The 24,125-nt window shown below is 36.2% G+C and overlaps 2 protein-coding genes across 3 annotated transcripts; one reads left to right on the forward strand and one right to left on the reverse strand.

The window, feature by feature from the left end:
* The first annotated feature begins 325 nt into the window (after positions 1 to 325).
* LOC116116707 (protein NETWORKED 1D) lies at positions 326 to 7,419 on the forward strand. Its single transcript, XM_031402766.1, has 4 exons — positions 326 to 422; positions 772 to 955; positions 1,378 to 5,567; positions 5,973 to 7,419. The coding sequence occupies exons 2-4, from the start codon at positions 850 to 852 to the stop codon at positions 7,176 to 7,178; spliced, it is 5,502 nt and encodes a 1,833-aa protein (XP_031258626.1). The 5' UTR covers positions 326 to 422; positions 772 to 849; the 3' UTR covers positions 7,179 to 7,419.
* A 546-nt stretch (positions 7,420 to 7,965) lies between these two features.
* LOC116116597 (protein ANTAGONIST OF LIKE HETEROCHROMATIN PROTEIN 1) lies at positions 7,966 to 10,099 on the reverse strand. Of its 2 annotated transcripts, XM_031402662.1 has the most exons (3): positions 9,836 to 10,099; positions 8,447 to 9,309; positions 7,966 to 8,376 (listed from the first exon to the last, which is right to left on the reverse strand). In XM_031402662.1, exons 1-3 carry the CDS (start codon positions 9,987 to 9,989, stop codon positions 8,311 to 8,313), a joined length of 1,083 nt encoding a protein of 360 aa, XP_031258522.1. In that variant the 5' UTR covers positions 9,990 to 10,099; the 3' UTR covers positions 7,966 to 8,310. The 2 variants fall into 2 exon arrangements, with proteins under 2 accessions (XP_031258522.1, XP_031258520.1); XM_031402660.1 differs by having other exon boundaries at positions 7,966 to 9,309.
* Between the last annotated feature and the right edge of the window lie 14,026 nt (positions 10,100 to 24,125).

Below are 24,125 nucleotides of genomic sequence, written 5' to 3' on the forward strand. Positions count from 1 at the left end.
GTTTTTGGTACGAGTCATTTGCAATCGTGTGTTTTCTCTGTGCATTGGTGGATCAATGATGTCAATTGAGGAAATGCATGTTGAAGCGGGATCTAGAAGAGAATATGAGTGTTTTTTTTTTTTCAATTTAATTGTGTTCTTTTTCTTTCACTTTCTTTGATGCTACAACTTAATTATGTCATATTCAGAAAAGTGGAATTAGTAGCAGAAGAGGCCGAATAATTGAAAGAAAGTCTCGATAAGTACTTTTTAGAAATCAGCGGCAGACGAATGAATTTATTTTATTTTCTAGAATGGAGACTCTTCTCATGTGTTGAGATTTTTGATGAGGAAGCTGAAGAATTCATCGGATGTTGCAAGAATCTTTTGCAACTGGAACAGCAATCCTTGATAAATATGCAGAGCAAAGAGAACACCTGAAGGTAACTCCAGTTAAGCCTCTGCTTATGGGCATGTGCACACTATATCATTGCACCGCATATGTTCTTCTAATTATTAATAATTGAGGACATTTGAGGTCTTCTTAGTTCTTAGCATCTATCTTTGGCGTTAGATCATACCAAATCTATAGACCTAGTTATTGTTTGAAGCTCTGATGGTTGTGGAGAGATTTAATCAATTTCTGGTGATTATTAAAAAAGCTAATAAGTTAGTTATTTATCATTATCTTGATTTTGGTTTTTTTTGAAGTAGGTTCGGTAGTATTACTTTTTGAAGTAGCTTTGAGCTCTGTTTTGTGCTTTTTTTAATGGAGATTGCTTAAGTGTTTAGATGGGGAGATTCTGAGTGGCGCAAGGAAGTAAGTGCATTGAAGTTTTCTAATCAAGGGAGTTAGAATTGGTTGGGATCATGGCAAAGAGTGCGGCGCAGGCGGATTCTAGACGAATGTATTCTTGGTGGTGGGATAGCCACATAAGCCCGAAAAATTCCAAATGGCTTCAGGAGAATCTTACAGGTATTACTTGTTTCTTATGGGTTTAATTTGCATTTATCTTGAGATAGATGTCAGCTTAAGTCTTGTAGCTTGAATTTATGGGTATTTAAGTTTTCTTTTCATAATGCCTTATGAAGTTTTTAGTATGAGATAATTTTAAGTTTCATAATTTTTTATAAAGGTTATAGCATGAGATAATTGTACTTTGAGAGAAAAGAAGTCTAAAGATATAAAGTTTTGAATACTCTTGAAACAAGTTGAAAATATAGATGATGGATTATGTTGTCACTAGACTTCAATGCTATGAGTTTGTTATCTTATCCAACTTGTTTGAGAGTAAATATGCTTGTTGACTCTCAGGAAGCTGGCTCTTGATGTAATTCTTTTTGTCTATCAATCCCTGCTTGTGATTTGATATAAAAATTATTCTGCTGCTGAAACAGATATGGATGCCAAAGTCAAACAAATGATCAAGGTTATTGAAGAAGATGCAGATTCCTTCGCAAGGAGGGCAGAAATGTACTATAAGAAACGGCCTGAGCTTATGAAATTGGTTGAAGAGTTTTACAGGGCATACCGTGCATTGGCTGAAAGATATGATCATGCAACGGGGGCACTCCGCCAGGCTCATCGAACAATGGCAGAAGCATTTCCCAACCAAATCCCATTTGCTATGGGTGATGATGGGGATCCCCGTACACCTGAGATGGGTCCAGCACGTGCATTGGTTGACCCTGATGAGTTGCAAAATGATTCTCTGGGACTCTCTTCATCTCATCTCCATGCCTTAAAAAGAAATGGAGCATTTACCGATCAATTTGATTCTGTAACAACCAGAAAGGGTTTGAAACAGTTTAATGATTTGTTTGGTTCTGGAGAAGGACGGGCTAGAAAAGGCCTTAATTTTTATGATTCAGAGGAGAAAGAACGAGCTCAAAACAATGGAAGTCATGATCTGAAGGCTCGGGTCCCATCTGAATCTGACAGAATGGGGAAAGCTGAATCAGAAATCTTAGCCCTAAAGAATGCCCTTGCTAAATTAGAAGCTGAAAAGGAAGCTGGCTTACTTCAGTATCAACAAAGTCTGGAGAGATTATCTAATTTAGAGTTAGAAGTCTCTCGTGCTCGAGAGGATTCCAAAGGACTGAGTGAAGTAGCCAGCAAAGCTGAAGCTGAAGTTCAATCTTTGAAGGAAGCCCTTTCCAGATTACAGGCTGAAAAGGAAACTAATTTTCTTCAATACCAGCAGTGCTTGGATAAAATATCTAATCTGGAGAAAAATATTTCTCGTGCTGAAACTGATGCTGGAGAACTTAATGAGCGTCTAAGCAAAGCTGAAACTGAATCTCAATCCCTAAAGCAAGACCTTGCTAGAGTGGAAGCTGAAAAGGAGGCTGCAATTGTTAAACATGAAGAATTTTTAAAGACGATATCTGATCTGGAGAATAAGCTACAATGTGCTGTGGAAGATGCCAGAAGGATCAATGATGTAGCTGATCAAGCTGCAAGTGAAATTGAAAGCCTGAAACAAGCACTTGCAAGACTAACTGAAGAGAAGGAAGCTTTGGCTCTTCAATATCAGCAGTGCCTAGAGACAATTTCTGACCTGGAGCGTAAGCTTGCTAATGCAGAAGAGGAGGCCCAAAGGCTTGGCTCTGAGTTAGATGATGAGGTTGCAAAGCTAAAGGGTGCTGAAGAAAAGTGTCTTCTATTAGAGAGATCAAATCAGACTCTGCACTCTGAATTGGAGTCTGTGGTACAAAAGGTGGGTAGTCAAAGTCAAGAACTGACAGAGAAGCAAAAGGAGCTGGGGAGACTATGGGCTTGCATCCAGGAAGAGCGATTGAGATTCATGGAAGCTGAAACTGCTTTCCAGACTCTGCAACATTTGCACTCCCAATCTCAGGAAGAACTGAGATCTCTGGCTGCAGAGCTCCAGAATAGGGCTCAAATTTTGAAGGACATGGAATCTCATAATCAATGTCTACGAGAAGAAGTAGAGAAGGTCAAGGAGGAGAACAAGGGCCTGAATGAACTCAACTTATCTTCAGCTGTGTCAATTAAAAATTTGCAAGATGAGATCCTCAGTTTAAGGGAAACAATAGGGAAACTTGAAGCAGAAGTTGAACTTCGAGTTGACCAAAGAAATGCTCTCCAGCAAGAAATTTACTGTCTGAAAGAGGAACTGAATGAACTTAACAAGAAGCACCTGGCAATGATGGAGCAGGTGGAATCAGTCTCCTTAAATCCAGAGAACTTTGGGTTGTCTGTGAAGGAATTACAGGATGAGAACTTAAAGCTAAAAGAGGTCTGTGAGAGTGACAGAAGCGAAAAGGTTGCTCTTTTGCAGAAGCTGGAAATTATGGAGAAACTTCTCGAGAAAAATACTCTTCTAGAGAACTCCCTTTCAGATTTGAATGCTGAGTTAGAAGGTGTCAGAGAGAAGGTGAAGGCTTTAGAGGAAGTCTGTCAAAGTCTGTTGGGAGAAAAATCTACTCTTGTTGCTGAGAAGGACTTGCTTATTTCTCAGTTACAGATTGCAACTGAGAATTTAGAGAAACTTTCAGAGAGGAACACCTTTCTGGAGAATTCGCTTTTCGATGCTAATGCTGAACTCGAAGGATTGAGGGTAAAATCAAAGAGCTTAGAAGATTTATGCCTGTTGCTTGATAATGAGAAGTGTGGCTTGCTCAATGAAAGAGAAAGCTTAGTTTCTCAGTTGGATATTTCTCAGAGAGGGCTGGAAGATTTGGAGAAACGATATAGAGAATTAGATGAGAGATACTTGGGTCTAGAGAAAGAGAGAGAGTCTACACTTCGAAAAGTAGAAGAGCTACAGGCTTCCTTAGATGCTGAAGAGCAAGAACGTGCTAATGTTGTCTGTTTATATGAAAGCCAAGTGGCCGGTATGGAATTGCAGATCAATTTTCTACAAGAAGAAGATCAACGCAGGAAGAAAGCATTTGAAGAGGAACTAGACAACGCTGCTGTGGATGCTCAGATTGAGACTTTCGTCTTGCAGAAATGTGTACAAGATCTGGAAGAAAAGAATTTCACCCTCCTGTTTGAGTGTCAAAAGCTCTTAGAAGCATCCAAGTTGTCAGAGAAACTCATCTATACTCTGGAGCATGAAAATCTTGAACAGCAGGAGGAGATTAAATCTTTGGTCAATCAAATTAAAGCAATGAGATTGGGGCTTTATCAGGTATTAGCTAATCTTGAGATTGATGCAGACCATGGGTGTGGAGCTAAGTTTGAGCAAGACCAGACTCTTCTGAACCATATACATGCCAAACTTGAACAGATGCAACTATCTCTTTCTAAGGCCTTGGATGAGAATCAACTATTGGTCATTGAGAAAGCAGTTCTTGTTGCACTTATTGGGCAACTGAAACTGGAGGCACAAAATCTTGCAAATGAGAGGAACACCCTTGATGAGGAGTTTAGGATCCAATGTGAGCAGATTTTGCTTTTGCAGAGGGAGGCCCAAAAACTTATGGAGACAAATGAAGAAATGAAATTGAAAGTAGTGGACAGAGACAACAAAGAGAAAGTCTTGAAGACTGAAATGGAGGACCTGTGCAGGCTACTGTTGGACTTGCAAGGGGCACACCAGAGCTTACAAGAGCAGAACTGCAAGGTGCTTGATGAGAAAGAAGCTTTGATGAAGAAAGTCTCGGATTTGGGGGAAGAGAAGCGTGTACTAGAAGAAGAGAACTGTGCGATCTTTGCTGAAACAGTATCTCAAAGTGCTCTTTCTCTGGTTTTCAAGGATATTATCTCTGAAAAATCTGTAGAGAGAATGGAGCTGAATGAAAATTTGGAGCAACTTTGTTGTATCAATAATGAACTTCAGGAGAAGGCAAGGCAGCTGGAGGGCAAATTAGAAGATGTACAGATGGAAAATTCACATCTCAAAGAATCACTGGAGAAGTCAGAGAATGAAATGATATCTGTTAGGTGTGTTTCTGATAAGTTAAATCTTGAAATTGCGAATGCAAAGGATCTGCTGTCTCAAAAGGAAGATGAGCTTATGGAAGCGGAACAGATGCTGAACGCAATACGGGATGAGAGAACAGAGTTGCATAATATAATGGAGGATCTGAAGTACAAGTATGATGAAGCTAAGAGGATACGAGAAGAGAAAGAGAAGCAGATTCTGAAAATATCTGAAGACTATGATCATCAGATTAAGGAGACAAGCTGTATTCAGGAAGCAAATCTGAACTTGGAGACTCAACTTCAGAAATTGCGTGAGGAGCTTGAAGAAACCAAACATAGGGAGGAAAGTTTGAATCATGAACTTGAAAAGGCAAGAAATGAGGGTCAGCTGTGGGAGACTCAAGCTGCTACGTTCTTTAGTGAACTGCAAATCTCCTCAGTCTTTGAAGCAGTGCTTGAAGGAAAGACTCATGACCTCACCAAAGCATGTGAGAATCTTGTAGATGTAAGAAATTCAAAAGATATTGAGATTGACATATTGAAAGAAAGAGTTAGCACTTTAGAAGGTGAAAATGGAGGACTAAAAGCTCAGTTCGCTGCATCTATCCCAGTAGTCATTTCTTTGGGGGAATATATAAGATCTCTTGAGAATCGTACTCTTGGACATAAAGCTGACAATGAAGAAGCAAAGGTAATTTTGATTTATTTAAATAGTTTCTATTTTACTGTTGAAATGAAGTTCTGATGCAGAATGATATGAACTCTTAAAATTGCATAATATATACTATTCAGGTTTCACAGAATTGACTACATAAATATGCTGCTTCAACTTTGTTTTTGTTTTAACCTCTTCGAGTTCTTAAAGCTTGATCTCTGGTTACCAATTCTTTTTATGTTATTGGTTGTTTTCATTCTTTCTTTTATTAAAAAAAAAAACAAAGGCCTTGTTGTTATATTTATGAAAGTATTTTATAATATTTTAATCAGATTCTGTCTAAAGCATAAACTGGTTCTCAGTCGGATCCTATCAAGTTAGTTATATTGTCTACTTTTGGATTTACCTGTAAATTCACTGTTTATATTCTACTTGTTTTAGGATGATGATTTGGTGAATCACGTAAAAGCTAAAAGCTGTCAACAAACTAGCGAGGATCAAATTGCTACAGTGCCAGATGGTATTGCAGAACTGCAGGATTTGCAAATGAGAATTAAAGCTATTGAAAAGGCTGTTATAGAGAAGGAAAGACTTGCTACGCTGGAAAACTTAAATGCCGATTCCAAACTAGAAGCTGCAATGAGACAGATTGAGGAGTTAAAATGTGGACGCAGTTCTTATCAAGGAAGTGGTCGAACAAGCAAGCATCGGAAACAACAACAGGAGGAGCAAGGGGATGGACTTAGTAACAATCTCAAACAACAGAAACCAACACCTGAAATCTCTGAAGAGGGGAGTGAAATGATGACAAAAGACATTATGCTTGATCAAGTATCTGAGTGTTCGTCCTATGGGAGAAGCAGAAGGGAACCTATCGAGTCTGATGATCAGATGCTTGAGTTATGGGAAACCACTGACCACAGTAGGAGCATCAATCTGAAAGTTGGAAAGACTGAAAAGGTTGCCACAGCATCAGCTGACCACCATCAGATCAAAGCAATGAAGCAACAAAAGAGTAAAAATCCCACTATTGACTCACTGGTTGAGAAGGAGTTGGGGGTGGACAAATTACAGATCTCTAAGAGATTTTCAGAGTCTCAAAAGGAAGGCGGCAAGAAGAAAATTCTTGAAAGACTTGATTCTGATGCACAGAAGTTGACAAACCTTCAAATCACTGTGAAAGATTTGAAGGGGAAGGTAGAGATTTCAGAGAAGGGCATAAAGGGAAAAGGAATTGAGTATGATACTGTTAAGGAGCAGCTGGATGAAGCTGAGGAAGCCATCCTGAAGCTGTTTGATGCCAATCGCAAATTGATCACCAATGCTGAAGATGCTTCCAAGTCCTTTGATGGTAAATCTGCAATTGAATCTGATGAGAGTGGGAGTGTCAGGAGGCGCAGAATTTCAGAGCAGGCACGAAGAGGATCGGAAAAACTTGGGCGGTTGCAGTTGGAGGTGCAGAAAATCCAGTTTATGTTGTTGAAACTTGATGATGAGAAAGAGAGCAGAGGAAGAACCAGATTCACAGATAGGAAAACAAGAGTTCTTCTCCGGGACTATATTTACGGTGGCGGGACAAGAACAAGCCAGAAGAAGAAAAAGGCGCATTTCTGTGCTTGTGTGCAACCTCCCACAAAGGGGGATTGAGTCAATTACTTTTCATCGGCACATAATCTTAGTTTGAAGTATCGAGATATTAGTTGTGTTGTCCATAAATTTTAATTTCTAGTGGTGCTTAGAACTCCATGTTTTTACATCTTTTAGAACTCGAGTTTTTATTTTGTTTACTTAGGGAAGATCTGGTCTTCTTAGTTTAGAGATCCTGCTGTAAATGTCAGGCTTCATATAATTAAAAAAAGCTGTGTTTATTGAGCTTCTTTTTTAATCCCCTCCTTTTCCTGTGTTTTACATCAATAATTTGGATCTCACCAGGAAACAATATTCTTGAAGGTTATGGTTATATCCTTATTGTCAAATACCATTTACTTTCGTCTGTGCAGTGTTATTTGCTCTGGTTATTATAGTTGGCAAATGAACGTCTCATACCAGAACTGGGATTCTTAATTAGGAATAGAGAGCTTTAATAGAACCTGCTTTGGTGATTTATAGTATCATTCAAATCTTCATGGGTTTTAGTTTAAGATTTTACCTCAACCACATATGTCTTTGGCCATCCAAAGATGCTATGATTTTGCTGCTTTTAGTCTCTCAAATTCGCTAACTGAATAAACCTATTCGAGGGTTTGAGCCATGGCAGGTTATGGAGCATCAGCATTTACAATGATATAGATAATATTTAAGAATCTAATAATCCAAAAGAGCTATAATGCAAGACATATTCAGCATTTAGCCATGGCAATAGATGGAACCATCTTCATATATGTTGGTAAAATTGACATGATACTTAAATCCTAATATAATCCACAAAATGCAATTAACAGAACTTGTTTATTTCAATAGTAAGTGCAAAGTTGATACCAAAAATAGTTGATATCAAAAATCAATGGAGATACACTTATCGCAAAGAGAGAGGATAAATTGACAGCAGAGCAAAGATCCTCCCAATATTTGTTTAAAACCAAAGGCTATCTCAACACAGAGAACTATAGATACAAATTTTCTTACTTCTCAGCAATGTAGAGACATGATTAAGGATATTCAAATTGGTAAGAACCAGAATGACACAAGCACCGGTACAAGCTCTGGGATATAAAATGGGAGAACTACTTCGCTGGAGCTTTGTTTTTGTTATGCTGCAAGTGTTTATCCAGGTTTTCCCTCATGGTTCTCCCCAGTGAATCAACCTGCTTACAACATTGCTCTCCATAACCTGAGTCATGATGACCTGACAAAGTAACATCAGGATGCAACTGATCTCCATTATCAATTATAATATTGTGGAGTAAACAACATACCAAGATGATACTTGGTAGTTTCCGCTTATCAGGTCTCCACATGACCTTATTAAGAATTCTCCAACCACCCTTCAACTGCAAGAATGCCTTCACAGCAAGCATCCTTGTAGCTTCATGCACAGAATTGAAAGTAGACATGGAAGCTGAAAGACCATTATTTTCATAAGGAGTTATCAGCCATGGAAGAAGAGGGTATGCAGCACCACCAACTATAAATTCTCTTAACTCCACTCCTGCAGATAAAGCTCTTACATTTCCATTCAAACGCTGGTCAGCCTCACAGAGTTTGAAAAATCCTGAACACTTCAATAGTCTAGACACACTCATGCCTCCAGGCCAGCCAGTCACAATATCAATAAATCTCATCTCATGGTCAACAATACCCTGCACAAGCATGCTATAATTATTCTCTTGGTCACACCAGTCATCCGAGGTTTGCACAGCCGGAAGTGTCATAATAATGTGTGTTGCATCAATAGCTCCACAACAGTTTGGCAAACCAAATGATGTTTCAAAATTGGACTTGATTTCCTCCATTCTATTAGAATCAGGCCACTTGAGATGGTACTTGGCACGTTCTTCTAATGCTTCAATAAATCTCCAAGTCACCTGTGAAACTGTAGACTGACCAACCCCAAATGAAGCTCCAACCGAGACTTGGGACTCACCAGATGCTAACCTTCTTAGAGCAATTGCAACTTGTTTCTCAACACTAAGAAGTCTTCCCTCAATGTTGATTAGTCCAGATGGTGGCCTTGACACAAGATCTTCCCTCACAAGGGAACATATATAATCAAAAGTCTTCTTCGAAACCCGGAAAAAATACTTGAATGCTTCTTCCTCATTGGAAGGTATTGTTACACCTGTTAGTTGAAGTTACATCAATGTAAATAAACCAGCCATTTCACTCCCCGTGTGAGTATCACACTGCACGTTGGAAAAAAGCAAATATGATGCATTTTTAATGAACACTACATATTCAAATTTACTCTCTACTCATTTTTTGTTTTACTTTTTAAACAAATTTAATTCTTCCGAAAATTATTAAAATTGAATGAACTAAATTAACCATTCTTTTGCAATATACAGTCAATGCATCCCCATTCATGACTTTTTTCACACTTGTTACACAGCCAACAAATATATTCCCAGCAAAGCCACAAGCAAATGGTTTCCAAGAGATCAAATTTAATCGGAAAATTAAAGAAATTTTAAATTCGTTCTCTAAATGAGTAACCTAAGCACAACAGATTTCAAAAACAAATAATTTAGCTAATTTTAAAATGAGTAAACTACTTGATATGTTGATATACCCAGTAACATTAGAAATACCCATTAAGCGAATGTTGATAAGTATGAAGATATTTGGGTGAATGAAGAAATCAAAACCTGGGGTTGAAGAGTTCTTGGCCCAGAAACTGTCCCACCAATCGGAGTCGGTAGATTTGGGTTCAGTTGGAACCCCACTGGAACTTTTGTTCTTCTTCAATTTCTTAGAATTCTTCTTGGTTTTCTTTGATTTTGATTTCTTCGGAGGAGCCATGTGTTGCAATCAATGTTTGGTTGGTGGGAAAGTTCCACTGTACACTATTTTTCTACCGCAAACTTCACTGCCAAGCTGCTGATTTTCTCAACTCTTATAAAACTAAAAAGAAGACGAGCCACTTCGACGAGGTCATAATACCGTGACGTTTTAAGGTTTAAAAATGGCTCTATTTACATTTTTTTTATTTTAATAATTGATCTATCTAGATAAACCTAAATTTAACTTCTAAAAAAAAAAAAAAAACCTATTAGTCCTCTTTACAAAATGAGTTCAGCAAAATTTTTCGGAAAGAAATTAAAATTTTATAAAACTATTAAAAAAAATTGTTTTCCATGTTAACAAATAAAATTATTATCATAACACCCGTTGGTTTAGCCCCCATTCCGTTAGAATTTTCTGTTAAACTTAACCAACAAGCAGGTAAAATTTAATTTTCACTCAAATGAAAGGGTTGTTTTGACTTTTCATCATCCCAAGGAAAACCCTAGCTTTGTTTTTCTTCTCTCCCCTCCCCTCCCCCTTCTTTCTTTTTTCTTCTTATTCTCTTTCCTCCTCTTCTTCCATTTCTCTCTCTAGCCCCCTCTTCTTCCTCCTTTTCTCGTTGGGAAATGCTCCAATGGGCTTCCCCATATTAGGCCTCTATTAGCTACATAGAGACTGAATATGGCCTTCAAGAGTACCGACAAAGGCCAAATTTGGCCTTGCAAGATACCTAAAAGACCAAATTGGGCTTTGGCAATTCCGAGAGGCCAGATAATGCCCTTTATCGACATCAACCGCTAGGCCATCTCGTAATCGAGTGAGGCTCCAAGCTTTTCACGGCCACCACTAGGCTCTTGGTGGTCTCCAGATGTTTCCACAAGTCCCTTACGCCCTCTAGTAGCTGCCAAGTGGCCGTGGATGACGTCGTCGAGGGCGAAAATCATGGTTTTTCAACCTCAAGGGATTGACTTGACGGTCAAAGAGGTTTGCTCTATTTCTTAAATTCTTGGGATCATCTATCAAAATAACATTATGGTTTACTTGACCCTTTGGGCTTGTAGAGCATTCAATGGCCCTGAGCAATGTTCTGAAAATCGGACCAGACAATGACCCGTTCAAGGGTCCGATTTTCGGTTTGACCGGTTGGATCGGTCGGTTGGACCATAATTTATAAAAAAAAATTAGTCCCTGAAGGTTTGAAATTCATCAAAAATACCCATTAATACTCGCTTAAGGTTTGAAATCTATCTAAAACACCCCTGTCGTTCTAAGATTCTGGTGAGTGGTGGCGGCAGCGACGATCGACGGCCAATCGAAGCTGGAATCTTGGGGCTTTTGATGTAGGTGTCGGCGACTCTGATGGTGGTGCTAGGGAGTTCCATCGTCATCGGAACTCGCTGGAATCAACGAAAGAAATCCGACGTCGCGTCACGCGTGAACTTTAGGTGGACGGCGATCGACGTAGGCTAGACAACGGCGGCTGAAAATGGATGGTTTTGGTCGTGGAGATGTCATCCGTCGAATGAGGGTGTTTTCTCCGTCGAAAGATGCCGGAATCCGATGGGGTTTAGCTGCGATTGGACAGCGATTCGGCACTATTCCGACGGTCCAATCCGGTTTAAATCAAAATGACGATTTTTTATATATACCGAACCGGATTTGGCACCGGTTGCCGGTCGAACCGGTCCGACTGGGCGGTCTGATCCAGTTTTCAGAACAGTGGCCCTGAGGATTAGATGAGGTGCATGCAAACTGGCTTAGACACCCAATTACCAAAAAAAAAAAAAAAAAAAATTGGTTTTTCAATGTTTGGGTTGAACAAGGGCCAAACGGTAAGTTTTCTAAGTTATGGAGGTTGGGTTGTATGTAATTTTGTTCAAGGGTAAAATTGCCTTTTCCCAATGGATGTTCATTAACATAACCGAACAGAATGGGGGCTAGGGTCTTATTTCCATAACGAACAGATGCTTTTATAATTGCTCAAACAGGTGGGGGCTTACTCAAAATTTCCCAATTTTATCAATAGTAGATATTTTCAAACCTAAGCTTTGGCCTTTAGGTTCTGGTTTAAATTTGACTTATTTTTTAAAATTTTATTAAATAATCCTTAATATTATAAATAATATATGCAATATATATTAAGTAATATAAACCGAGCTCGGGTTGGGTATACTTTGGACCTAGAATTCTGGGCCCAGGTCTGGATTCGACCATACCTGAACCTGGGTTTGTTGATATACCAAATCGATCAGAGATCTCTTATGCTGGTCAAGTAGATTTTTTATAGAATGCTTCTATTGATTAAAACAAAAAAAAAAGAAATTATCAATACACAACAAAACTACTGTCTTCTCACATTTTTTTCTGTCCGTTTTCAATCTCAATTCACTAAAAAGTAAAAAGGGTATCCAAAGAGCTTCTTCACATATTTCAATGCAGAAAAACAAAAAACGAGGGGTCCGTTTGTTTTATTATTTTGGATAGGATTTTGAGAATAATATTAGATAGTTGAAGAGGGTGAGTATTACGAGGTAAAATTTAAAATTTCACAAAAAACCCCTTAAGTTTGCTAATTTAACTAAACATCCCAATATATAAAATTTTTGTAAAATGACAAAAACACCCTCACCCACCCACAGTGCTAGATTCTGGCCATCACCGCTAGAAAATGGCGTTACGACGTAGACCAGTCGGATCTGGCTGGTCGTGTGTTGATATGGTCTTTTCCGGTCAGATCTACGGCCAGATACGGCCAAAGATATGGCCGTCGTTGTCGGTCAACGATGAACATTTCTTTGGCTGTCGTTGACAGCTAGATCTGACCTTTTTCGACCAGATCCAATGTGGATCTGATCGGAAAATGTCAGATTAGTGAATTACTGGCCATTTCCAATTATTTCTACGCTGTTGTGACAGATTCCGGTGGTTGTCGGAATCTGGCAATTATGGGTGGGTGGGGGTGTTTTTTTTAATTTTAAACTTTTTTTTCTAGGGGGTGTTTAATTAAATTAATAAACTGAAGGGGTTTAAATGTAATTAAAAAATAGAATAGTATTTCTCAAATAATAAAACAAACAAGTATTTTGGAAATAAAATTGGGAATATGGATAGAAATAACAAAACAAACTAGCCGAAAATGCTAAGAAGATAAAAGGAACAGAGCCTTACTTTTTAATAATTACAAATTTATCTCTTAATTAAATTAATATTTATAATTTAATTTCCTCTTTTTTATAAACACATTTGACACCTTATTTATGCCTAGGAAAGCCTTATTCCTAATATTATTGTTCAATACTTCAATCTCTACTTTGATGCGTTTAAAATAATTTTGAAAACTAAAATTGACTTCTTTTCTTGCTACAAGTACGGATATTATTACCACTTACTTCTTTTCTTGTTGTTGAGATTGGATTGTAAGTATTATAATACCCTAAAATTAAAGGTAAAACCCTGCGAAACCTAACCCATCCCCAATAAGAATATATAATAAATAGAATTTATATAATTTAATTATAATTAATATTTCATTAAAAAAAAAGTAATATAAAAGAAGAAAGAAATCTAGAGATTTTAGGTATTGCATTAATGCATTATAGCCGCTCAAAAATATTTGGGCTTGGGGTTAGAACTTGTTGGAATTGGGTCTAACTCTTCACTCAAAATGTCTTATTGAATAGGGGGATTGCCCACTCTTATAAACCCATTGGCTTAAGTGTGCTTAGTCGATATGGGATCTCTAACACTCTCTCTCACGGTCAAACCCATATAGTCTACTTGTCTATGAATAGAGGTAGTTTGGCAGCCCACTGCTGGTCAATCACTCAGCTCAAAATGGGGCTGGTTCTGATATCACTTATTAGAGTTAAGTCTAACTCCTTACCCAAAATGTCTTATTAAGTGGAAAGATTGTCCACTCTTATAAATTCATTGGTTTGAATGTGTCTAATCGATGTGAGATCTTCAACAAGAACCAAAGAGAACCATCTTAATAAAGACGAGGTTGGAGATGAAGGTTCCTGGCCGTGTCCCCAAAAATTGCCAACCTTACTTTAGTTTGAATCTTCCAATTACTAAGGCCGACGGGTAACTAACAACATCAACATTTACTTGGGATTTCCAAAACAAAAGAAATTCGGTGGCATGTCAGGATCGATATTTTGTACAAAGAGAAAGAGATGTCAACAACATACAATCTTGAAGCGTTCAATAATGGAACACAATTCAAACCAAGCCAATTCTATAAATTTAGAACATGGTCTCTATAGAGGCCCATAACGTTGGAACCTGGTGGTCCTCTCAAACCCCAGCAGAAGTCTCAAACCAAGTCAATGCTGTTAAGAACAAGGGCTCCCACAATGGCCCATAACTTAGGACTTAGGATAGGCCACTCTTCCGAAGTTGACTCGGCGTCGCGATGGCCCCATCCTCCACTTTTTTACTTGTCAATCCTCTTCTAACTTCAACTTTTACTTGAGTTAAAACAAGTCAAAAAACTTATATGAGAGGATGGGAAGATCATAATTTTTCAATAAAAACATGTAAAGTTAGACACAATGAGATAATTTTTTTTTTTTTTTTTTTTTACAGAAATAGTATTGAGTATGAGATTATCATTGATTCTAAATCAAGAGCTATTCATGAGTCTAACGTAGCATGAACTTCAACTAAAGAGGAGTGATATCATATGTACGTTAAATAGTTTTAAAAGTACAAATACATCTCATTCAATTATATGACACCACTCAATCTCCACCCTTAAATCCCCACATCACCCTTTTCATTTAAAAAATTATTCCTATTTCTCCGGCCATGAATTCCTTGTTTTTTGCTATTCCAATTGACTTGATATAGTACCTGACTGAGAAGGATGTTGAGAAGAAGAGATGATAGGTTTGATATGAGGTAGGGTCAATACGATTCGTTTAAAGATATGTACACTGTCAAAATTTAAAAGTCGGCATAGGGGAGATGATTTCTTGGTTGAATTTATTGATTCTTTCTCTCTAATATCCACCAGAAAAATTGTTGAATGTTCTGGACCACCACCAGCAATATTATCTTTAAACACAGAATATACCGACTGAAAGCTAGCCTCCTATTCCATATCCAATGGTGCGTCACTCAGAAAAATGCTTTGTTAAAAAGGTTTTTTCTGGAGAAGGACAAGAGAGTATGCAGCTGGTATAATCTTTTCTTGAGTGAAGGAGATTATTGGATATGCAAACAAGTTGAGACAGTTTTATGTGAAGTTATGGTGAAAAAAGCAGTTGAATATGTATGATAGGAGAAGTAGTGGTTGTTTCTTTCATATCTCTTTGTGGTGTTGTTTTTTTTCTGTATTACTTTCTTCTTATTCTTAGATGATTCTTTTTTTTTTATTCTGTTTTATTTGTGTTTGTGATTTTGGTATTTAAGGTGTCCGGGTCAGTTTGCGCATACCTCAACTAGTTTTCTGGAATCCTAAAGTTAATGATCAAATAAGTCTCCAATGGTTACAGCTTATTAGTAATCGTGAAGATTCAAATTCAGAATCTCTTAAGTAATACACCCAAAAATCCCAAGTGAACCGCCAAACTATAGTTAACATCTTTATCTCAGAGAGAATTTCCGAATTATGAAAGAAATTCTAATTAGTGAACCCAACTTCCCAAAAACACAAAGAAATGACAATAACACGAGGGCCAGAGCTGCTGAACTACTCCATCAACTAAGACAATTAAGCAAAAAAGTAATACCTTTTGAGAAGAAACTTGTTTACTCTACTATATATGTATACATACATGTCAAGCTTAAGATTTTCACGAGAAAAATGTATATAAGACAGTTTCACCACCTTACTTAATCGATGTAGTAAAATCGTTTAATAAAATAAAAACACATATTGTTAATTTTTTAAAAATTTAACAAATATGTAATTGGCAGATGCCATTATATCATTGAACGGTTTCACTATTTTAGTAGAGTGAGTTAGTGAAACTGGTTCATACAAGTTTTTTTTTTTAAAGTTTCAGAGACCCAGATCTCTTTAATTTCCAAACTTTTTTCCCCTTCCACAGGAATATGATTCCATCTAGTAAGGATGGATGGCATTGGCACCAGTGGCGGACTCAGGATTTTTGTCCAGGGGCCCCCCTCACTCTGCCACTGTTTGTCGATCAACTGGTGAAAACATAAGAAAATAACATTCAATTCACAAGGAAACACAAGAAAATTGTTACATGGAAAAACCTCTTCAATGTGAAGAGATAAAAAAACCACGGGAATCTAACGATCCACTTAAATTCAATATAATCAAAAGAGTTTACTGATGCGTATTTTTAACAAACATACAAATGTAGCAAGTGTACTAGTCTCAAAAATAAATAAAGTGATAAGTAGAGTATCGTTTTCATGCGGATAGTGTTACTTAGTACTGATTTCTCTAGTTTAAGTCCTAATTGAAGCAACAATAAATTGGATTGATGGAAAATTAACGAACTAAATACAATTTAAGAAAATATAAATGAATGATAATGAAATTAAAGCAAAACCCAACAACTTAACTAATTAAACAAAATGCTAAAAAAAATGCTAGGGTGTTGATTTCACATAGATACGCTAACACAAATCATAGAATCTATTACCAAAGTTCTAATTCCTTGATTGAAAATGGAATTCCCTAAGTTGTAGAACATACCTTCTCCAGCTATATTTTCCTACTTATCTCTATTAAGCTTTCGCACCCAACAAAATGAAGGTTAATAGTTCAAAGTCTTTTAAGCTTTATGAAATTCTATTTAGATTTCATAAATCGCCGAACTTATCTCTAGCGTTTGCTTAATCTACGATATTTATCCCAAGAGGCACAATTACAAATCAATTCTCAGTCTCATTGTGAACAACACACATTTGAATGATGATCATGCATCCACAAGTCATTAAACAAAGAGATAAACACTCAATCATAAAATTAAAACTCAAAGTAAATCAATTCATATAAATTTGAATCATTGTATCAAGGTTACATCAAACCCTAGATAAACAACTCAGTTCATACTCAAAAACAAAATAAAATAACAAAAACAAACTGAATCAAGATTCATCATTGAAAAACAAGCAAAAGATGGAGAAATCTTCTCTAATTTGAAGCCCAAATCTTCAATAATCTTTTCCTTCTAAGAGCTGCCTTCCAAATGACGAACCAAGACCATTTTTCTTTCATTTTCATGCTAATTTCCTCTTTCACTTAAGGACCAAGCCCTAGCAAGCCAAAACGCATCGTTTTATTTTTCACTTATGACACAGTTTTGCCGCGGCGGAGCTTTTTCCTTGCCGCAGTGAGAATCTTTGGGGCCAAATTTGAGCATGAAAGAGTCTGAATATGGAAAAGTCTTAAACATATGAATTGTAGCCATTTAAATTATGTTTTTACTCGTTTAAGAATCAGTACAATCAAAGGTCTACAGCTCAAGTTATGATAGAAATACTGAAGCACGTCCAAAGACGTTTTTCTTCAGTTTCCAACATACTGTTTACGACTTCAAGCCAAGTTTTCACCCTTGTCTAGTCAGAATTAGGAAAAACTCAAAACATGAAAGTTGTAGCTCTGCTTCTTAGCTTTCCAAAGCTTCTAAAATCAGGTCATTCTAAGTTTCCAAGATCAAGTTACGAAATTTATGCTTAAAACTGTTATTTATGCTCAAAATCATCGTTTAGGCCTACAAAAACAAATTAATAGAATTAGGTAGCAATTATGGCCCAAATTGTATAAGAAGTATCCTAAATCCTATCGAAATTCAATGCAAAATCATAGGAAAAAAATAGGATTATCATTTATAACAACCACAAATCCACTAAAAATATTCTACACAAATTTAGAGTTCAATCATAACTCTAACAAAAGTAAAATACATAAAGATTTACAAAAATATGGATTACAATCACTCAAAATCCGGATGCCCATGTAAATGGGAAGTTGGGAATTGGGGAAGAAAAACTTAGAATATAAAAAAGACAAACCTAACTTTTTAATTTATTAACTTTAAACTTTTTTTCGTTCACCTTTTAAAAAAACTTTCCAATTTTTTTTTTTAAAGTTGAGGGCAGGCCTGGGCCTACCCTCAAGGGGCCTGGGTCCGCATTCGGCACCTTACATTACTTCATTCATGAAATCTTCAAATACTCACCACACACTCTCTGATTCCTCGTTCCATATATCAATAATTAACAGTCCTCCCTATATTTTGGGTACTGGCAATAACGTAAAGAAACAGTTGAGTTTCAACTAATATTCTTAAAGTAGTTGACAATATAATGTATACCATTATAAATTTGTTTCTCAATGATCAGATTGTGATGCAATTAGCAGTGTTGGGAAACATCAATTGGGAGCCACGGATGATCCACATGTAATGCTAACTCAACTATGGCGTAGTTGGGTCAGCTGATACAGTTTCATTTGTCCCAATAACAGCAGGATTTTGAACCACGATTCTTCAGGTTGAGCTAGTTCTGAGAAGACGTTTGGTCAATAAAAACACAGTCTCCCTACAATACCCACCAATTGGTGCCCCAAAAACATTATCGAGAATCTAAAGCTCTCATGCCCTTTTAGAAATGGAGAACTCATTGATAGTGTCTCCCAAAATGCCCCGAAATTTTCGGGAAAGTCAACCAATAATGTACATAAAAGACAATATAACATTAAGTGAACAATTGATTCTCAATCTTAATTTCAAAGCAAATTCGATGAACCTTCTAGATTCTGTCGGCTTTCATATATCATTACCAGAATAAAGTGATACTACGTATACAACCGTTTTATTAATACATTATTTATCTATAAACTATATGTACTTTCATTATTTGCAAATATGGTAAAAGGGATGAACCGAAATAAGATATGTTTTAGCTAAAACCATCTTATAATTCAATAGAGTCAAGTGATTTAAGAGATAAATGTATTTCTGTTTGGTGAACAATAATTAAGGCCCCCTTCCATTGTAGTCATACTCTACCAACCAGTGGTTCATTATCCTATCATTATTAATAGTTTATCTTTTCATATATTGCTCCATAACAGTTGATTTTTTTCGATACTGATACTATGATGATATTTCTGCACCTTAAATCGTTTAAATAATTTGATTCCATCCGGCATCAGCATATAATACTATCTGCCTAATAATAATCAGTAGTTTACAATTTGCACGCATTTAAGTTAGCCCAAACTTAATTTTTGTTTAGAATAACTATACACATGCTGATCAAGTTTATTGCCGAATTTCCAGAACTAACTCAAACATATATATATATACAATATGATTAAGACAAACTAACCTAATCTTACACATTTGTTGGCTTTATAATTTAGAGGCAGAAGTGGAAAGGCTCCAAAACGACGACTCGGGATTGAGTTGTCCCTGTCGTAGTACTAGAGAGTCCAGCACGCCTGTAGCCAATTAAGCACCACATTTTGCGAAAGCGATTGCGATTTCTCTTTCAGAAGGACACAAGAATTTAAAGCCACTTATTTTCTGTTAATTATTTGGCAAGTAATAGAAATATATACACAAGTGTATGCTTTAAAATCTTGGACCATTCATTAAAGTTCAAGCCCTGAGTGACAAGTAAATGCACACATGAATGATCTGACTTTGATCTTAAATTATATATATTTATCTTGCAAATTCATATTGGTTTAATTAGAAACTGACGCCGAAACAATAATCAAGAGATAACTGAACGTAGGAAACAAAGATACAATAAATCACCACTGAATTGTATCAAAATCCAAACACTAGATAATATGAGGTTTTTAATAATTCATTAAAATAAAATAATCAAAACCACATTCTTAGGGTTGAAACAGTTTTTAAATAGTTCTCCTTTAAAATTCTAATCCCAAAAAAAGAAAGGAAAAGAAAATTAAACAATACCCAAACATCTAAAAACTCGCAAAAGCAAACCTAAAAATCATAAAAACGTCCAAGAACCCCTCAAAACGATCCCGTAAGGTTAAAAAATGACGACCCTTACGATATGAGTTTTGTTCGTTGGCCGTTTCGAAGTGTCTTGTCAAAATTCATGGCATTTTGATAACGTCGACACTATTCAAGCTGTGAGACCTGGCATCATAAACTAGCTAGGTTATTAGTAAAGGGACAAATCTATTCCTACTCTATTCATTTTCAGCTTTAAATACTACTATAATAGCTAAATGCATTAATACGAGGAAAAGAAATCGGATTTTAATTACTTAAGGAAAAAAACAAGATGATATTAGGGCTAATGCGAAGTATGAATAAAAAATAATTAATTATACATTAATTTCTTGTATTACGGCTATCCATCTGTTATGCGCGTATTATTTTCTTTTGAAATTTGATCCTAAAAATCAAATTTAAGATAGTACTTCAGATAATTTTTAACTCTCTCGTTTATGCCATTAATTATGTTTTTAATTATAATGACCACCTATCCTAATTTCTTACAATTCAGACATCATGCTTGCATGTATAAGACTTATGGCTATCCATCTGTTATGCGGGTATTATTTTCTTTTGAAATTTGATCCTAAAAATCAAAATTCAGAGAGTACTTCAGATAGTTTTCAACTCTCTCATTTATAACATTAATTACGTTTTTAATTATACTGACCACCTATCCTAATTTCTTACAATTCAGACATCATGCTTGCATGTATAAGACATGCTTGCATGTATAAGACTTACGGCTATCCATCTGTTATGCGTGTATTATTTTCTTTTGAAATTTGATCCTAAAAATCAAATTTCAGATAGTACTTAGATAGTTTTCAACTCTCCCGTTTATAACATTAATTACGTTTTTAATTATACTGATCACCTATCCTAATTTCTTACAATTCAGACATCATGCTTGCATGTATAAGACTTACGGCTATCCATCTGTTATGCGTGTATTATTTTCTTTTGAAATTTGATCCTAAAAATCAAATTTCAGATAGTACTTCAGATAGTTTTCAACTCTCCCGTTTATAACATTAATTACGTTTTTAATTATACTGACTACCTATCCTAATTTCTTAATTACAATTCAGACATCATGCTTGCATGTATAAGACTTTTGGAAGCATGAATTAATGGAGTTCATTAAATTTCATTTATATATAGCAGCCATAAGTGGTGCCAAAATGAAAATTAGAAAATATGAAAGCTCTTAGTCTTATCTATGGCTGCTGCTTTGCTTCTTTTGCTGGAGAGTTGTGGATGGACATCATAAGCACGTGCACTTTGTTATGTCTAAAAAATCAGGATTTACGTAAGCTCACGCTAGCAAGGGCTAATCAGAGTTCAAGAAGGTTTTGTGTCTTCCAGACGCTGTCACCTCGTGCAAGGATGGAAGAAGTAAGGCTGTCGTCAGCGTGGCAGGTGAAAGCTTGGTTTGCGAGTGGCTAGGAATTGTCTACTTGCCCAAACCCTATGCGATTTAAGAATATCTCCTGTACTGTCAGCCAATGGGAAGCAGGTTAGGAATTGTACTACACTTGCCCGACTGCAAAATTATGATTATTATCTTGAATCCCTCGACTATAAATAGAGGGCTCCTCTCTCATTTACGGGTTCCGTTCATTTTTAATATTTCAAGAGCAGACTCTCTCTCTGTATTTAAATTCTCTCTCTAGATTGTAACTCAACTCGCTACCTATAACCTGACTGTTATCATTCATCAATACAAATATAATGGATGAAGGATTCGTTTTTTAGTATTCGAACCACTTTAAAAATTATCTCTTGTTTATTCTCTCGTTGCACACTTTCATATCACGTGTAATTTCTAAGTTCGCTTAGCATTTTATACGTGTGAGTCGTTGGTGTCAAAATCAACTGTTAAATTAATCTTTAGGTTGCATTAAGCACGTGCAGCGTTTGCGGATTCATGAACAATCATAATCGGTCACAACAGTTACTATATATATATATATATAGAGAGAGAGAGAGAGAGAGAGAGAGAGAAGTGTGATCGGAATTCGGAACTTCGTGTTTCACATCTGCATTGTCTAACAAAATTATGACCAATTTCACGTTCATGAACAGCTCATCAGCCAAACCACCTTCCCCATTTAAAGATCTCTAGAGAGTTAGGTAGAGGATGACAGTCTTTAGTCGCTGAAACTCACTATTGACCCCGACCCAAAATTTGGCTGCCAACAATATCTATTGTCGAACCTTAAGGAGTTAAACAAACCATTACAAGACCAATGAAAAGATGCTCTTATATCCTATATTAAGAAAAAAATAATATATTATACATATATAGAGCATTAATAAAGAGAAGATATATGAAGATAAAATGGATAGCTCAAATGGGCAGTCCAAATTATAATTAAAATGGGTAGCATCTTTATAATAATTAATTTACACCAACAAATCATGTACACATTATATTGGCCTACAAAAAGTCATTTCTTCACAGTCGAACTTCAACATAAAGGGAGGAGAAACGTGGAAAACGTTAATATCTTTTTATTTAGTGGGATTGTGTATCTTCCTCCACTATAGTGCTCAATCTTGCTTGCAGCCTTAACCAGAAAGACGAATAAATTTGATACTGAAAATGCATGGATTTTCCTAGATTTTTCCAACCCATTTGTGGGAACTATTGGGGTCGTTGCTTCTTTTTGTAGTTAAATAAATTTGGTCAAAATCGATCTAAAGGAGTGTATGTCTTGGTTCTTCTCCCCACGTGGCCAAAATCATGATGAACCCATCCCCACACTAAATGTTAGAGTAAAAATGGAAAATTCAACTTGCATTTGGACATATCAATATCTAAGAAATCCCCGCTTTTAATATATAGAATCCACACTCAAATTCGTTTGGAATAATTTTTTAAGTCTAGAAGTGATGATCTAAAGACGTTTAACTTTTANTATAGAGAGAGAGAGAGAGAGAGAGAGAGAGAAGTGTGATCGGAATTCGGAACTTCGTGTTTCACATCTGCATTGTCTAACAAAATTATGACCAATTTCACGTTCATGAACAACTCATCAGCCAAACCACCTTCCCCATTTAAAGATCTCTAGAGAGTTAGGTAGAGGATGACAGTCTTTAGTCGCTGAAACTCACTATTGACCCCGACCCAAAATTTGGCTGCCAACAATATCTATTGTCGAACCTTAAGGAGTTAAACAAACCATTACAAGACCAATGAAAAGATGCTCTTATATCCTATATTAAGAAAAAAATAATATATTATACATATATAGAGCATTAATAAAGAGAAGATATATGAAGATAAAATGGATAGCTCAAATGGGCAGTCCAAATTATAATTAAAATGGGTAGCATCTTTATAATAATTAATTTACACCAACAAATCATGTACACATTATATTGGCCTACAAAAAGTCATTTCTTCACAGTCGAACTTCAACATAAAGGGAGGAGAAACGTGGAAAACGTTAATATCTTTTTATTTAGTGGGATTGTGTATCTTCCTCCACTATAGTGCTCAATCTTGCTTGCAGCCTTAACCAGAAAGACGAATAAATTTGATACTGAAAATGCATGGATTTTCCTAGATTTTTCCAACCCATTTGTGGGAACTATTGGGGTCGTTGCTTCTTTTTGTAGTTAAATAAATTTGGTCAAAATCGATCTAAAGGAGTGTATGTCTTGGTTCTTCTCCCCACGTGGCCAAAATCATGATGAACCCATCCCCACACTAAATGTTAGAGTAAAAATGGAAAATTCAACTTGCATTTGGACATATCAATATCTAAGAAATCCCCGCTTTTAATATATAGAATCCACACTCAAATTCGTTCGGAATAATTTTTTAAGTCTAGAAGTGATGATCTAAAGACGTTTAACTTTTATTTAGTTTCTCACGTTCATTCTTTAGCCATGATATTACAAGGGTTAGGTAAGTTTTAAATTTTTTTTTTCTTTTTTTTTTTTTTGGGTAATCTGAGTGTCCGACCAGCTTGCATGCAACTCAACTAATCTCGACGTCTATCAAACATACTACAAGCCTAATGGACTAGGTAGATGACCATTTTGTAGGACTCGAACACAAAACCTCTGGATAACCCACCCAGATGGCTAAAGTTTTGAATTTAAAAATTTGTGTGATCACTAATTCACAACCAACTTTATTATTATTATTTGGTAAGTAAGTAGTAAC

The sequence above is a fragment of the Pistacia vera genome, unplaced genomic scaffold (genome assembly GCF_008641045.1).
Source record: "Pistacia vera cultivar Batoury unplaced genomic scaffold, PisVer_v2 Contig78, whole genome shotgun sequence".
Lineage (NCBI taxonomy): Eukaryota > Viridiplantae > Streptophyta > Magnoliopsida > Sapindales > Anacardiaceae > Pistacia > Pistacia vera.